Consider the following 16953-nt stretch of genomic DNA (forward strand, 5'->3'; position numbering starts at 1 on the left):
GACGATCCTGGAGATTCGGATCCTCAGCCACACTCTGCGCCAAGCGAGACAACGCATGGCGGGAGCAATAGAGCCGGAGCAGGGAGAGAGTCTCCTCCAGGAGACCAAACTCCGTACTACAAGATTCCGGCACGTCTGCCCGGAATGAACCGAAAAGAAAGCGGGGAACCCTCTCGAACAGGAGCCAGAGATGTCGAGGCACAGAGCCCCAGGCGACGTTGAGGCACTAAGCCCCCGTCGATACCGGGGCATAAAACCGCAGTCGACGCCGAGGCCGAAAGCCTCAGCCGACGCCGAGGTATAAAGCCCCCAGCGACGTTGCGGCCCCAAGCCTCAGTCGACGTCGAGGCACAAGGCCACAGTCAACCAAGGGGCACAAAGCCCCAGACGACGTCGAGGCACAAAGCCTCGGTCGACGTCGAGGCACAAAGCCTCAGTCGACGTCGAGGCACAAAGCCTCAGTCGACGTCGAGGCACAAAGTCTCAGTCGACGTCGAGGCACAAAGCCTCAGTCGATGTCGAGGCACAAAGCCTCAGTCGACGTCGAGGCACAAAGCCTCAGTCGACGTCGAGGCACAAAGCCCCAGTCGACGTCGAGGCACACCGAAGTCCGTCGAGGGTCGGAAGTCGGCACTGTACCAATGAAACTGATAATGAAGGTGCAGCAGTGCGTTCCATAAAGGGCAACCTCGAGGATGAGTATTCCCATGAAAGGAAGCACGCTTCGAAGGTCTCGTAGAGGATGGCACGAGTGCACTCGATGCCTGGAATGCCTGAGACTCAGCCGGTGGCGTTACCGAGGTAACGCACCTAGAAAGAAAGAAAGTCTTACCGGGGATCGATGCTACGTCAGCCCGATTCCAATGAAGGAAAAAGGGTCCCGGCCATTCTGCTCACACGAGGTGAGCCGAGAGAGAGGCCAGGGAAGAAGAAAACACAGCTGCAGCCAAACGAGGCCTAGCAGCATGGCTGAGGCCCAAGAAGGGCCTGCCGGTGGAACCAGCAGAAACACAATAAAAAGTCCATTTTTTTTTTTTTTTTGGAAACAAAGAAAATACACGATCAATCAACAAACGCACAGCAACCCCCGAACAAAATAAAGAAGCCGCGGTGCTAGAAAGGCACAGAGAAGAATGCAGAGAAGAGAGACAGGGCTTTCTGGCTCCGCGGAAAACTAAGAACTGAAGACCATGAGGAGGGGATGCGCCCTCTAGTGGAGCAGGAAGGCACACACATGCGTGGTGCAGCACCAGCAAACTTGAAATCTTCAATCAAGTTTGCTTGAAAAGCTGTCCGCGTCGAGGCTCCGTGGATGACGTCACCCACATGTAGAGAATATCTGCCTGCTTGTCCTGGGATAATACTTTTTACAGAAAGGGTGGTAGATGCATTGAATAGTTTCCTGGAAGAGGTGGTGGAGACAAAGACTATGTCTGAATTCAAGAAAGCATGGGACAGGCCCACAGGATCTCTTAGGGAGAGGAGGAGATAATGGATGCTGCAGAGGGGTAGACTGGATGGGCCATTTGGCCTTTATCTTTCATCAACAATTGTGGTGCTTCCTTCCCTATATACTTATAGATTCTCATTCATTCCTTCTACTCATTGGAATGCTTATCCAAATTTACTGATGGAGAAAGATTTTGGATATTTACCCCCTCTTTTACTAAGGTACGCTAACCGAATTAGCACGCGCTAAATACTAACGCATCCATAGACTAATATGCATGTGCTAGCGTTTAGCATGTGCTAAATCGATTAGCCTGCGTTAATCGGTTAGTGCACCTTAGTAAGAGGGCCTTAGTTTCATATTCCAACACTTTTTGTTTATTATGATGCTATTAAGTGAGCCTGAGAACTGATGACAGTAATTCAGTATGTATAATCTATTTCTATGAGGCTGATTCCTCTTTGCAACTCAGGGAATTCAGTCTTAACATACACTGATCCTTATAAATTACTCCTCCATGCACACCAACTATTCTTGTTCATACATTCAATTTTGCAAAATCTTTAAATGACCAGTCTACAATTCCAAAGCTGTATGAGTTTGCATGAATTGTTAGCTGATAAACGGCTTATATCTTATTCCGTAATGTTAATACACTTCCTAATATCAATTTTAGTATCCTGTAATATTCTTTACTGATCTTTTTTTTCTCAGTGATTTATGCTCGATTGCCGTTCCTTCTTGTACTCCTAGATATTTATAGTCACCTTGAAGAGGACCTCACAATCATCAGTCAGAGGGACCTCTAAAGAAGGTTGCTTTAGCACAGTTTTAATAGAAGTTGGTGTGTGTTGTTTTATTCTCTTTATTCTCTTTCAGTGGGTTGTCAAAAGTTTTGCATTGGCCTGTTGTAGGGTCCGGCTAGGCAGAACACAGGGTTAGGAACCAGTGGATTAAGGGAATAGACTGACTCTCATACAACAAAAGGCAAAAGAGGTTGGGGCTTTTCAGCTTAGAGAAGAGACAGCTAAAGGGAGATATGATTCAGGATGCAAGTAATCTGAAATTTCCAGATGGTTTAGGGAAGCTGAATAAAAGTTATACTCAGAGAAATCCTACTTTTTGTAGGTTAGTCAGAGATGAAATGCTCTATTGTTTGTGCTGTTAAATGGTAATGTTTCTTAGACCAGTGTTTCTCAACTTGGTCTCAGAGTACCCCCATGCTAGTCAGGTTTTCCGAGATATCCACAATGAATATGCATGAAAGAAATTTTCAAATATTTGTGGCAGTGTGCAAATCAAGTTTATGCATATTCATTGTGATGCAGGGTCCACATTAGGTGCCACTGCCAAGTAAAAGGATCTAGGTGTATGTTGAAGCCCTCAGCTCAGTGTGCGGTGGTAGCTAAGAAAGCAAATAGAATGTTAGGAATTATCAGGAAAGGAATTAAACTAAGAAGAAGGGGAAAGTCGACAGTTGACCAAGGGTTAACGATTTGGAAGAAGGTATCCTGCGAAGATGCTAAGGGGGAAAAATGGGAAGAAACAACTGGCAAAACACAGGAGTTGACTAACCCAGAAGAGGAGGATAAAAAGATTGCAGAACAGGTGAAGAAAATAAAGTTTGAAGCAAAGCAAAAGGAAATGAAGACAAAAAAATACCAGGACCTAAATTGCATATATACTAATGCAAAGAGCCTAAGGAACAAAATGGGGGAATTAGAAGTCATGGCCAAAACTGAGAACATAGACTTCATTGGGGTCTCCGAAACATGGTGGAATGAAGAAAACAAATGGGATACAGCACTACCGGGGTACAAACTCTATCGTCAGGACAGGTCAGGGCAGAAAGGAGGAGGAATAGCCCTAATACTTAATAGAAAGCATACACTCGACCAGAGTGGACACAGCAGAGACGACCAACAAACTGGAATCGCTATGGGTTAAAATACCGGGAAGGAAAGGGTCCGAGATAAAGATGGGCCTGAACTATCGTCCACCTGGGCAAACCGAAGCTAACGATGAAGAAATGGAAGCTGAGATGAAGCGAGAATGCAAAAGCGATAACACGATTATTATGGGAGACTTCAACTATCCTGGGATAGATTGGATTCTTGGAAGCTCAAAATGCACCAGAGAGACCGGATTCCTGGAGGCTATAAAGGATTGCTTATGGATCACTCTGGACCTAATCCTAAATGGGCTAGGGGGACCTGCGAAAAAAGTGGAAGTAGTGGGACCGTTGGGAAACGGCGATCACAATATGATCAAGTTCAAAGTTGAAGTAGGAATACCGAAGGGAAAAAGAACCATAGCAACAACTTTTAACTTCTTCACCCAAAGGGTGGTGGACACCTGGAATGCGCTTCCAGAGGGCGTGATAGGAGAGAGTACGGTATTAGGGTTCAAGAAGGGATTGGACAATTTTCTGAAGGAGAAGGGGATAGAGGAGTACAGATAGAGGACTACTACACAGGTCCTGGACCTGTTGGGCTGCCGCACAAGCGGACTGCTGGGCACGATGGACCTCTGGTCTGACCCAGCAGAGGCACTTCTTATGTTCTTATGAATGGAAAATAAAGATGAAAATGTTATAATGCACTTGTATCGCTCTATGGTACAGCTGTATCTTAAATACTGTGTTCAATTCTGGTTGTCATATCTCAAAAAAGATGTAGCAGAATTAGAAAGAAACAGAGAAGGGCAACAAAAATGATAAAAGGGATGGGACTTCCCTATGAGGAAAAGCTAAAGCAGCTAGGGCTCTTCAGCTTGGAAAAGAGATGGCTCAGGGATGATAGAAAATACTGAGTGGATTGAAAAGCGTAGATGGGATTGGAAAGGTCTAGAAAATACTGAGTGGATTGGAAAGGGTAGATGTGAATTGTTTGTTTACTCTTTCCATAAATACTAGGATTAGGGGCTAATGATGAAGCTACTAAGTAGCAGATTTAAAACAGACCGGAGAAAATATTTCTTCCCAGACAAACTAATAATTAAACTCTGGAATGTGATGAAATCAGCTTAGCAGGGTTTAAAAAAAGGTTAGGACAATTTCCTAAAAGAGAAGTTCATAGGTCATTATTGCGATGGCCTAGGGAAATCCACTGCTTATTCCTAGGATAAGCAGCATAAAATCTGTTTTATTGCTTGAGATCTAGCTAGGTACTTGGGGCCTGGGTTGGCCACTGTTTCAATTTCAATTTATTATTTCTTGTCCACCTTTATCCAAAGCAGATTACAATAAATATATACATAATAAAACAATAGTAATACAAACAGCCACACCCACAGAAAATCTGCTGTCATATTAGAACCAACATTGCTAAATACCATATTTCATATTACAAAAAAGATGATATAACAGGATGCTGGGCTGGATGGACCTTTGGTCCATTCTTACATTCTTATCATTTACTTTATTCTCTAATTAGGCAATAGATAATACTGATAAACTATTATGGAACAGTATTATTATATTCATTATTCACCTGATTATCATATTTCAGAGACTGTGTCCCAACCAAAAATCTTATTGCATCTGTTTCTGCTGTTTGGGGTGTTAGAGCACGTGCCTAGAAGAAGGAAAAAAAAAAAGAACAAATTGAAAAAAAACCCCAAAATAGTCTTAAAATCTTTGACACTGGGGCTCAAGATCAAATGTTAATAAAATAAAGGACATCTGCAATAAAGACAACCTTTTGAATGCCTACTCCATCACATTACTTACCACCTTCAAAGAAAGTTTCTTTACAGTAAGATTAATGAAACAGATCATTTTATCAGTGTAGGAAGACACACCTGACCCTTTCTCACTGGCCTGGTTTTGCTGTACCACCAAAAATCACCTACTATCCAGGTACCTCATTGGTCCAGCTCATATAAGCCACCATGACTTCCCAGGACTCATTATCCTATTTGGGTCACCATAAGCTTCACATCCTCAGGTACAATCTTCTCCTAGAGAAAATGTTATGTCAAGCAGACAAATATCTTCCATGTAGGGGTTTATACCCTGATTCTTCTTCAACATGTAAGCTATATTGGGTTCTAATCCAAATAATGTGGCTTAGAAAAACATTGAAATAACTGACAAAGGTAAATTTACAAAGGTAAATCTGTTATTGTGAAAAACAACCAGGTTTGCCATGTAGGCCTGTCAGCCATCTTAGGAAGAGAAACTTTTCCCCTGCTCTCCATTTTATTTGAACTAGCTGAAACCTTACTTGTTTCCCTGTTATCCCAAAAATTCACATAAAATTCTAGTCCTAACAGGCTGAGAGGAGAGAGCCCTCTAGGTAAATTAAGCTGAACTGCAGTTCATGGGGTCTGTTATCTGGAATCTCTGACAGCTGAAATTGAAGATTCCTAAATTCAGAAAGAGTCAGAGCTACTGAGCCTCGAATCTAGCAGCGATACAACCCTTAGGAGCCAACTTTTCAAAATGATTGAGGGTGCTCAATTTGGCATAAATTACCAAGTTCATATAAAGGAAATTAAAGCATGGTAGATTGTGAACACAACTTGTCAGGCTGTCTTTAAATGAAAAGCAGAGAGGTGGTGTACATACAGGTAGGACTTGTGGGTAAAAGAAATGTTAGGGGTGGACAGAGGTTTCTTTGGGAGAATTGCTTCCTGAGAACTGTTACTTGCTTCTAATTTGTCCTCTGTACTTGCCCCCAGGAAAACTTTGGAGGGAAGGCCCTTGCTGCACTGCTGGTCCGGACGATCTTAGCCATGCCCCCTGAGTGATGTCACTCGGGAGAGGGAGGTGAAAAAGGCCAAGCTAGTGCTGGAGAAAGACAGAGATTTGTTTGGGAGAAAATGCTACCTCAGAACTGTTACTTGCTTCTAATTGCTCCTCTGTACTTGCCCCTGGGAGAACTTTGGAGGGAAGCTCTTGCTGCACTGCTGGTCTGGACGATCTTAGCCACGCCCCCTGAGTGGGGGCGTTCCTTTGGGAGGACTTTGGGGGACTGTAGTGAGAAAATTTATTGCTTGATGACTGTTTTCCTTTATGTTTCTTTTTTTCTCTTGGAGCAATAAGACCTTGAAACCTGTAGGTAGAGGAGGAACTAAGATGGCGGATGTCTAGCGGCTGTAGTCCGATTGTTGAATTTTTTCTTCTAAAATTTTTACCTTGCGATAGTGCTCCGAGACGCTGTTTATGTTTTTTCCTGAAGCATGCCCCACAGTAAAAGAAAAGGAGTAGTGAGAGAGTTGCAATCTTTGCCTCTCACCTCCTCACCGGTACAGCCGACACTGCAGCACTTGTTTGAATTGTGGACAACAGCCGACCCTCAGTCATCCCAATGATGGCAGATTTACCCGCAGACTTGGAGTGAGGAAGCACCCGAGTCTTTGGAGTTCCAGACATCACTGTCGCCGCCGATGATTTCTGCACCGCTCTGTCCAGCGAGCGGGCAGAGTAGTGATTCCTTCTCTGGAGAGGAGGGTGGAATAATGCCGGAAAAGGTAACGGGTGAAACTACACTCCAGGCTGGAGCGCAGGGACAGAAGAACGCTGAGGGTGAGGGTTTGGGAACCTCAGCTAAATACCCTGCGGTAACTCTGGAAACTATTGGAGGCCATAAGGAGAATAGATGAAAAGGTGGATAAAACTTCTTCTGATATGCAGGTACTGGTTAATAAAGTGGACTCTTTTTCTTTAAATGTTGAAAAGGTGAAACAGGAATGTTTTGATAAAATTGAATCTGAGACTGTCTCTTTGAAAAATTCTATTGCTACAATTATTAGAGAACAATCTTTAACCTCAAGGAAGATTGAGATAATTGAAAATCATAATCGTCGCCTGAATTTGAGAGTATTGAACTTTCCAAAAATTTCTACTATGCCGCCGATTGAGCTGTTTAAAAAAATTCTTATAGAAAATTTGAAGTTTCCAGCTGACCAGATACCAACAATAAATAAATTCTATTTGCCTGCCTCAAGGAAAAACTGAGACAAAAGAATTACCTGCAACTGGATTACCTGTGTCCAATAGTTTACTTGTTGACACTGATTTATAGAACTTAATGGCAGTTTTGGAAAGCTCGTATTCTGATATTAAAGAGAGAGATACACTTTAAATTTGAGCAAGATCTTAATTCTATAATGAGATTATTTTTCAAAAGCTCTGTTTTGTGGCCAAAAAATTTGGTTATATCATGATGTAACAAAATTAACCCAAGAAAAGCGCAAGCTATTTCTTGCAATGAGATTTGAGCCAAAGAAATTGGGTGCTACCTTTATGTTAACCTACCCCTGCAAGTGTATTATTAAATATATGGGTTTGAAATACAGTGGTGCCTCACACAACGAACTTAATTGGTTCCAGGAGCAAGTTTGTTATGTGAAACGTTCGTTATGTGAAACGCGTTTTCCCATAGGAATACATGTAAAAAAAAATAATTCGTTCTGCAGCATAAAATATGCTAAGATGACATAAAAAAGATAAATTTTTTGTTATTATTTTTATTTAGATACATCTAAAAACATACATCTCCCTGTCCTTTTACTTCCACTATCTTCCTATCCCATCTCTATTCCCTTTTGTCCCTCTCCCCATGATCAATCATCTCACCACCTCTCTCTGCCCTCACCCTCAGGGTTCAAGATTGCTTCCACTCTTTTTCCTGTTGTTCTCTCTGCCTGTCACCCTATGATTTAGCATCCCTTCTGCCCTTGTCCAATATTTCCCCTTCTCTCCCTCCCTCTCATCCCCTGCTCCAACATGTGCTTTCAGCGGCCTTCTCCCCCCTTAAGCGTCTTTTCTTCTCCACTCCACCTTTCCTCCCTCCCTGCCTCCACCTTTGTGGCGCTTTTGCACCCGACCGACAACAGAACAGGCCCGGTCGGACAAATCTCCCTGTCCTGTAGCCGCGAATCTAAATTACCTTCTTACAGCAGCTGGATTATTGAAGCTGCTGTAAGAGGTAATTTAGATTCGCGGCTACAGGGCAGGGAGGTTTGTCGGCCGGGCCTGTTGTCGGTCGATCGGGGGACCTGACCAGCTGTGCACATTCTTCGGGGCGGACCGCCCCCTCCCCCCTCTTTCGTTCGCCATTGCCTTCTTCCTACCTGCCCTGCCGCAGCCGCACACAGCCGACCGGAAGTCTTCCTGATGTCAGCGCTGACGTCGGAGGAAGGGAGGGCTTTGCTTAAGCCCTCCCTCCGACGTCAGCGCTGACATCGGGAAGATTTCCGTTCGGCTGTGTGCTGCGACAGGGCAGGTAAGGAGAAGGAGACTACCCTCGACCAACCCCGCTGCGATCCAACCCCGCAGGAACCCCGGAAGGATGCAGCTCGGGCGACTTCGTTGTGTGAAACGAAGTACGTTATACGGATCACGACATAAAGTTCGTTGTGCGCAGCGTCCGCTGTGTGAGGCGGCCGTTATGCGAGGCACCACTGTATATATTTTATGTGCCCGATCAGCTAAGATCCTTTTTGGACCTCAAGGGGTTTATCAGAGATGGAATGTTCGGTTCAAATAAGTGATAACTGTGGGGTTTGATGCGTTAAGGGCTCCTTTTACAAAACCATACTAGGGCCTTAACGTGCGGAATAGCGCGCGCTAAATTGCCGCATGCGCTAGCTGCTACCGCCTCCTTTTGAGCAGGCGGTAGATTTCCGGCTAGCACATGCTAATCTGGTGATTGCGATAAAACCGCTAGCATGGCTTTGTAAAAGGAGCCCTAAGCCTTTTCCTAAATAGTTTCCTGTAACTTATCTCTCGGTAATTTTGATTCCTCCTTTCCTTCTGTTTGTGGTCTAAGGAACAGCTATTTCCATAAGATTGTTATTACTTCTTAATTTGTACCTACATTTATTTTCATGTTGGATTATGGCTCTGTATTTCCTTAAACAAGTTGTAAAAAATTATAATTAATAAAAATATTTTTTAATTATTTTTCTCCTTCATTTTCTTCTTTAGTTACATGTTATATTGCTATTACTATTATTAGGTTGCGCATTGCAATGTTTCATTTCAGAATACTTACTATGTATTAGTCTATACGGTTGCTTTGCCATTTTTGGATGATTGATCTTGTTGTTCACAGTTTATTCTACTTTTGTGAAATTTCAATAAAACTATTTAAACTTAAAAAAAAAAAAAAATTTTTTTTTTTAAAGAAATGTTAGTCCCACCAATTTTGCTTCACCCCAAACCCAACTCATCACTACAGTTTACCATCCATCTCCCAGCCCATCTACACCACATTCACAGGACTACAAGATCTCTATACAGATACTACATATTCACAGAATACTGCATCTTGTTACACATTGAAAGATTAGGTTTCTTACCTCTGCTAATTTTACTTCTTGTAGATCTTCTCTGGAGGCTGAACGGATGGGATCTTGTATCTCTGATAGCTTCAGCTGCAGGGCAACTAAAAGATGATCCCTCCCCTTTGGGCTATCTGTCCGGGAGCTTCCTGACATGCCCAGTTAGTAGAAAAGCCATGGAGACCTATGACAACAGGAAACAGAAGAAAAGAAGGAGAGGGCGTGGGAACTCCCTCTACCAGTCAATTCTGCTCAATATCGTATTACACTTCCCCCTCCCCATTCGCGGTTTCAGTAATCGCAATTTCACATATTCGCGATTTTTGGGGGAGGGGGAAAAAAGAAAAAAAAAACCATCCTTAAGTCTTCCCTCCGGCATCCCGACCTTACCTGGTGGTCTAGAGAGCTTTCGGGGCAAGAGCGATCTTCCTACGCTCCTGCCCCATGCAGATCGGCATTAGGAAATAGCTGTAGGGAGTTCCCGTCGTAGTCTCGAGAGACTACGGGAACTCACAGCAGCCATTTCTTAATGGCGATCTGCACGGGGCAGGAGCGTAGGAAGATTGCTCCTGCCCCGAAAGCCCGCTAGACCACCAGGTAAGGCCGGGAAGGCGGGAGGGAGGCGGGGGTGGGTCAGAGCCGGATATTTGCGGTTTTTCACCATTCGCGGTCCGGATCTGCCCCTATCCCCCGCGAATCCGGAGGGAGAAGTGTATACCAAAAACTACAGCCAAAAATGGCCAACAGGAATCAAACACATAATGTAAATATCATAAACTGCAAAATCCAGGAAAATCCTGGAACGTGGACACAGCCTGAAAATCAGAAGGGGCACCCCCCCCCGGGGAATCCCCACCAACCCTTAAACCTTACGAAGGGGAATACACATGAAATTCTTAGTGAGGCTGATCAAAGACAGAAATCCAGCTTACCAGTTACTAAAGAGGCGTCCTGCGAATTAAACAAAACAAATGGGTGGGCGTTTAGCCTCCAGAGAAGATCTACAAGAAGGAAGATTAACAGAGGTAAGAAACCTAATCTTTCATTCTTGTACAATCTCTCTGGAGGCTGAACAGATAACAGAAGCGCCAAAGGCCTTAGTATCCTTAGCCACCATATCAAGACTGTAAAACCTGGAAAAGGTATGAAGGGAAGCCCACGGGGCCGCCCAACAAAGCTCCTCAGGAGAGATCACACAAGATTCAGCCCCCGAGGAAGCTAGTCCTCAGGTAGAGTAAGCCCTCACCCCAAGGGGAGGCTTCTTCCCCGCCGTAGCATAGGCTGCGGAAATGGCCACTAATATCCAACGTGAAATAGAAGTCTTGGAAGTAGGCCGACCCCGATGTGCGGTGCCCACCAGGACAAACAGAAGGTCCATCAGACAGAAGTCGTTAGTGGCCTTGAGGTATCTCAAAAAAAGATACCATACATCCAGAGACCGCAAAACATGATCCTGAGACTTGGAACCCGAAGGAACCAAGGCTGGCAACCTAACTTCCCGGTGATGTGGAAAGAGGAAACCACTTTCGAAAGAAAATAAGTCACAGTCCTCAAAATCACTGCATACTCCATGATGCGATGAAAAGGATCTCTGCACGAAAAAGCCTGAAGCTCTGATACTCGCCATGCAGACGGCCACCAGGCAGATGGTCTTGATGTTAAGATCTTTCAGAGAGATCTCATCCAGGGGTTCATAGGGTGGACGAGTCAGGGAGCGCAGGACCAAATTCAGGTTCCACAATGGTCAAGGCAGCCGCAAGGGAGGCTTCAGCCTTCCTGCCCGCCCCCCCCCCCCCTCCCGCAAGAACTGGACAACATCCGAGTGAGAAGCCAGAGAACTCCTGAACTAAGAGGGACCCAAAAAGGAGAGTCCCGCAATCTGAACACATACAGAAGAGACCGCCAGACCCTTCCTGAGGCCATCCTGCAGGAAGTCCAGAACCTGAGCCAGTGATAGTAACAAAGGGACCAACCGAAGCCCCGCACACCATGCCTGAAAACACCTCCAGGTTTACGCATAGGCCGAGACTGTTGATTTCCGCTTACTCAGTAAGAGCGTGACAATAGCCACAGAGGAAAAGCCCCTGGCTTTAAGACCAAAGTTGTCTGGATTTTGAAGTGCAAATGGTCCCTGCGTGAGCAACCGCCGAAGGCAAGGAAGACGCAGACTGCTCCCAGAGCTCAACCTCAGAAGGGCTGCATACCAAGGTCGTCTGGGCCAGTCTGGAGCCACAAGGATCACCGGACCCCTGTACAAGGACACCTGGCGCAAAACGCTATGGTACGGACTCCGTGGCCATCAAATCCATTAACTGGCGCACCGTAGCACGCAGCTTGCCAGTCCTGTCTGGATTTCCCTTGGGAGAGGACCGGAAGAAGTCCAGCAGCATCCGGAAGAACTGTAGTCGAAGACCATCCTTTAAAACCCCTAGGACCCAAAGGTTTTAGATTGGCTTTAGCCATTCTGAAAGGAACACCAAAAGCCGCCCCCCAATTCGGGGGTGGGGCCTCTCCAGAGACCCGGCATCATAAGATTCTCTTAGAAGGGACAGAAGATTAAGAGTTGGAAGGCTGTTGGCATGCTGCACCTTCAAAGTGAGGTCCATAGGATGCTCCGAAATGCCGCCCCACCGCAGGGGTTCAGGCATACTGATATTCGCCAGGAGAGCTGAAAAATCGGCCATTCCGTCCCCCTGAACGGACGAAGTCCAGAGCCAGGAAGCGCCTGAGGCTTACAGTCCTGCACACTCACCATCAGGTCATCCAAATCCTGTCCAAATAAGGGCAAACCGTGGAAGGTAAGTTGCTCAGCACAGACATGGATGAAGAATCACCCGACCACTGTTGAATCCATAACAGTCTCCTGAAGAAGCACTCAGCTTAGCAAATACGGTCAAAATATCACAGAGTGCGGCTGCCAAATAATTCACTCCAGAAACCAGGAAGCCAAGGTCCCAAAGGACAACCTCCACAAGAACCTGATGAAGTTCAGAATGACATTCTCGAGCCACAGAAGAAGTGGCCGCTGCAGCTCGCATTCCAGTCGCAGCGGATCAAAAGACGCTTCATAATAAAATCTAGTCTTCGGTCCAGGACATCCTTCAGGACAACCCCTCCAGCCAAGGGCAAGGAGGTACGTTTAGCGACCTGAGCCACTGCCAAATCCACATCGGCAGGACTAGGCACTTGGAAAATTATAAAACCATCGATACAATGTAGCCCTGGCCCTAGCACACTTCAGGGGACCCTCCGTGGCCCTCCAACCTCCAAGAGCATTTCTGCTGAGTCCGCTTGAGCTGGAAATGCAGCAGAGAGCGGGTGCGTAGAACACATGATCGAACACTCCGCCTAAACTGCAGAGTCTGAGTCAAGTCCCAATGTCCGTAGGGATTCAGAGATAAGATCAGAAAGGCAACTGGACTTAGCCTGCGCACCATCTGATACTCTCCTGAGATCCGCTAGGCTAGTCACGTCAGCGGAGCCTACCGAAGCGTTGTGCAACAGCAATGGCCTAGAAAGTGACGCAGGTACCGAGACAATAGCGGGAAGTTGCTGCTGACATTCAGGCGTACCAGCAAGGATCAGATTGACATGCTAAAATCACGACCAGAATTAACTGAAATGAAACCAAGCAGTGAAGTTGCAGGAACAAACTGGGCAGGAAGCTCCCGGGCAGGTAGCCCAAAGGGGAGGGATCATCTTTTAGTTGCCCTGCAGCTGAAGCTATCAGAGATACAAGAACCCATCCATTCAGCCTCCAGAGAGATTGTACAAGAACTGTTGAGTGTCTGTCTGTGCTTTGAGTGTGTGACCAATGGACTTCAGTTCAGTAATAGAAACATGAAGGCATAAAAATGAACAGGAAGCCTTAAAATGTAGGACTCTACATGTATAGCAATATTAGAGAAAGAAAAACTGAAATGCAAAATAGAGCTAGAATATTTCAGCTTTTGGAACTGCATAAACTATTAAGTTCAGAATAAAATAATTTTTTCTATCTTTGTAGTACGAACATTTTTCTATTCACTTTGGTCCCAGTGTCTTTTCTGTTCTTCTCTGCGGCTTATGCACAGAAACGACTGTGGCAGTGAGGAGGAGGGAGCCGGCCAGAAGGCAAATACCCGCCAGAGGGAGGCAAGTACTTGAGACACAGAATGAAGGGAGGGAAGGAGAGAGGGAAGGAGAGGGGCGTGTTGGGACTCAAGAAGGAGGGAGCACAAACTTCGGACAAATAATGGAAGGAAGGAGGGAGGGGGAATGAACCTGGGACACAGAATGAAGGAAAGGAGGGAGGGGGAGCATGAGCCATAGAATGGAAGAATGGAGAGAATGAGGGAAAAAGATTCTGAGGTGAGGGAATAGAAAGGGAGAATTGGGTGTCTGAGAGAGGGAAAAAGAGATGGTGCATATGGGGAGATGACGAAAGAGGAGAATTGTTGGGCAGAGGGAGGGAGAGAGAATTATTGAACATGCTGGTGGGAGAGGAGTGAGGTAGAGATGAACGGGGAAGACAGATGTCAGACCACTGGAATGGGAAGGAGAAAGAGAGAGAGATGCCAGACCATGGAATGGAAGAGAAAGAAGGGAGAGAGAGATGCCAGAGTGCAGAAAGGAGAGGAGAGAAGGAGAGAGATGTTAGACCTCGGGAAGAAGAAGGGCAGAAGAGAGAGTTGCCAGACCATGGGAGAGGAGAGAGATTCCAGGCTATGGGAAAGAGAGGAGAAAGATGCCAGACCATATGAGGGGGTAAGAGGGAAGACAGAGATGTCTGACCATGGGAGAGGGATGAGATGGTGCATAGGGATGGAGAGAAAGGGGAGACAGAGAGAGGAGATGGTGCACAGCAATGGGTGAAGCAGAGAAGAGATAAGAAGAAATGCTTCTTATGGATAGATGGATATAGGGGAGCAGAAAGAGGGAGGAAATGGATCACTTTTATAGATGGGGAGGGAAGACATGGAAAAGTAGATTTTGAAAAGAAAGCAGAAAAATAGAAGAAAGTTGAATGTTAAAAGTTAATGCTAAACATAAGAACATAAGAAGTTGCCTCCGCTGAGGCAGACCAGAGGTCCATCTTGCCCAGCGGTCCGCTCCCGCGGCGGCCCATCAGGCCTAATTGCCTGAACAGTGTCCCTGACTAATTTTGAAACTGCCTCTAATCCTATCCCTATAACCTACCTCTACTCCTATCTGTACCCCTCAATCCCTTTGTCCTCCAGGTACCTATCCAACCCTTCTTTGAAGCCCTGTATCGTGCTCCTGCTTATCACATCTTCCGGTAACGCGTTCCATGTATCCACCACCCTCTGGGTGAAAAAGAACTTCCTGGCGTTTGTTCTAAACCTTCCCCCTTTCAATTTCTCTGAGTGCCCCCTTGTACTTGTGGTTCCCCATAATTGGAAAAATCTGTCCCTGTCTACTCTTTCTATGCCCTTAGAGATCTTGAAGGTTTCTATCATGTCTCCTCTAAGTCTCCGCTTTTCCAGGGAGAAAAGCCCCAGCTTTTTCAGTCTGTCAGTATATGAGAGGTCCTCCATACCCTTCATTAGCTTAGTTGCTCTTCTCTGGACTCTCTCAAGTACCGCCATGTCCTTCTTGAGGTACGGCGACCAGTACTGGATGTATCAACAATATATGAACTGACCTCACTTCAAAAAAGACCCGTCTGTGAAGTGTGATCAATGTCTTTTAAGTCGCTCAGAAATGTGAAACTCAACAAGGAAGGAGTATACCTTCCTAGAATGGAAACAGAGTTTTACCTCCCAGTCATTGCAACTGTTTCAATAGAGATCACACTTCAAGTCAGGATACAAAATGATAGAAAAATTGTATCACAGTCTTTCAAGTAATTCAAATACTGGTTTTCTTTCTTCATATGCTTGTCCAAACATCACTCAAAACATGAGTAATAAAATCATAACTACTACCCTCATTTTCTAAAATGTTCATGGAGCCAAGGCTAGACCAAATGGCATCTGCCAAAACTGCTAGCGCTGCTCGATGAGAGCCAAGCGAAGATAGTGCAAATTCGGTGTCCATAAAGAAATTGTAAATATTCTCACAGTTTTTCTCTGGAAATGTCTAACTCTGAGAAACTAATTTACCAGAATGAGATCCTGCCCCGTCTGACCAATTCCCCCATCTTAGGCACTATGAAGTAAATGGAATAACTTCACTTAGTTCCGGAAGAACTAAAAACTACTGCCCCAAGTACTGGTAACACTTAAAGGGGGTCTCGCACAAATTCAACCTTTAGAAGCTCAATACATGGCGACTCCGAGAAAGAATCTGAAATGGGAGGAAGTTTCAAAGTGGCAAGCATCCTGAAAAATGCCCAAAGTCCCCTGACCTGACATCATAGCGTCTCCCCCCTCATGAGAAAGCTTAAAGAGTTACCAGAGGAAGAGAAGACCCCTTCAGAATGAAGAGCAGACAGTCGGGGAACGGCTGGACTAGAGTGGTAAATTCTGGAAGAAGAAAGGAACCAGCTTTGCAATGTAAGATGGAATATGTCAGAGTTGTGAAAACAGTACTAACTCCATGCAATGTTAGCCAAAAACTTACCGTATTTTCACGCATATAACGCGCGCGTTATACGCGTTTTTACCTACCGCGCATACCCCTCGCGCGCTATATGCGTGAGCGCGGTATACCAAAGTTTTAAAACATAGTTCCCACCCCGCCCGACGCCCGATTCACCCCCCCAGCAGGACCGCTCGCACCCCCACCCCGAACGACCGCTCGCACGCGCTCCCATCCGCACCCGCATCCACGATCGGAGCAAGAGGGAGCCCAAGCCCTCTTGCCCGGCCGACTCCCCGACGTCCGATACATCCCCCCCCCCCGGCAGGACCACTCGCACCCCCACCCCGAACGACCGCTCGCACGCGCTCCCACCCACACCCGCATCCACGATCGGAGCAAGAGGGAGCCCAAGCCCTCTTGCCCGGCCGACTCCCCGACGTCCGATACATCCCCCCCCCCCCGGCAGGACCACTCGCACCCCCACCCCGAACGACCGCCGACTTCCCGACAATATCGGGCCAGAAGGGAGCCCAAACCCTCCTGGCCACGGCGACCCCCTAACCCCACCCCGCACTACATTACGGGCAGGAGGGATCCCAGGCCCTCCTGCCCTCGACGCAAACCCCCCTCCCCCCCAAGAACCTCCGACCGCCTCCCAGCCGACCCGCGATCCCCCTGGCGACCCC

General features: G+C 46.2%; 1 protein-coding gene across 4 annotated transcripts in view; it reads right to left on the reverse strand.

The window, feature by feature from the left end:
- EIPR1 (EARP complex and GARP complex interacting protein 1) overlaps positions 1 to 16953 on the reverse strand; it is a 265677-nt gene that overhangs the window by 227175 nt on the left and 21549 nt on the right. For 2 of the 4 annotated variants that reach the window (XM_033935623.1, XM_033935622.1), the window contains 2 exons: positions 9761 to 9926; positions 4942 to 5025 (listed from right to left, as the gene is read on the reverse strand). The exons of 1 other annotated variant lie outside the window; for it this stretch is intronic. In XM_033935623.1, the coding sequence (XP_033791514.1) occupies positions 4942 to 5025; positions 9761 to 9898 (222 nt within the window). In that variant the 5' untranslated portion in view covers positions 9899 to 9926. The remainder of the gene's footprint in view (positions 1 to 4941; positions 5026 to 9760; positions 9927 to 16953) is intronic. One more of the 4 variants, XM_033935620.1, reaches the window with a different exon arrangement.

The sequence above is a fragment of the Geotrypetes seraphini genome, chromosome 3, assembly GCF_902459505.1.
Source record: "Geotrypetes seraphini chromosome 3, aGeoSer1.1, whole genome shotgun sequence".
Lineage (NCBI taxonomy): Eukaryota > Metazoa > Chordata > Amphibia > Gymnophiona > Dermophiidae > Geotrypetes > Geotrypetes seraphini.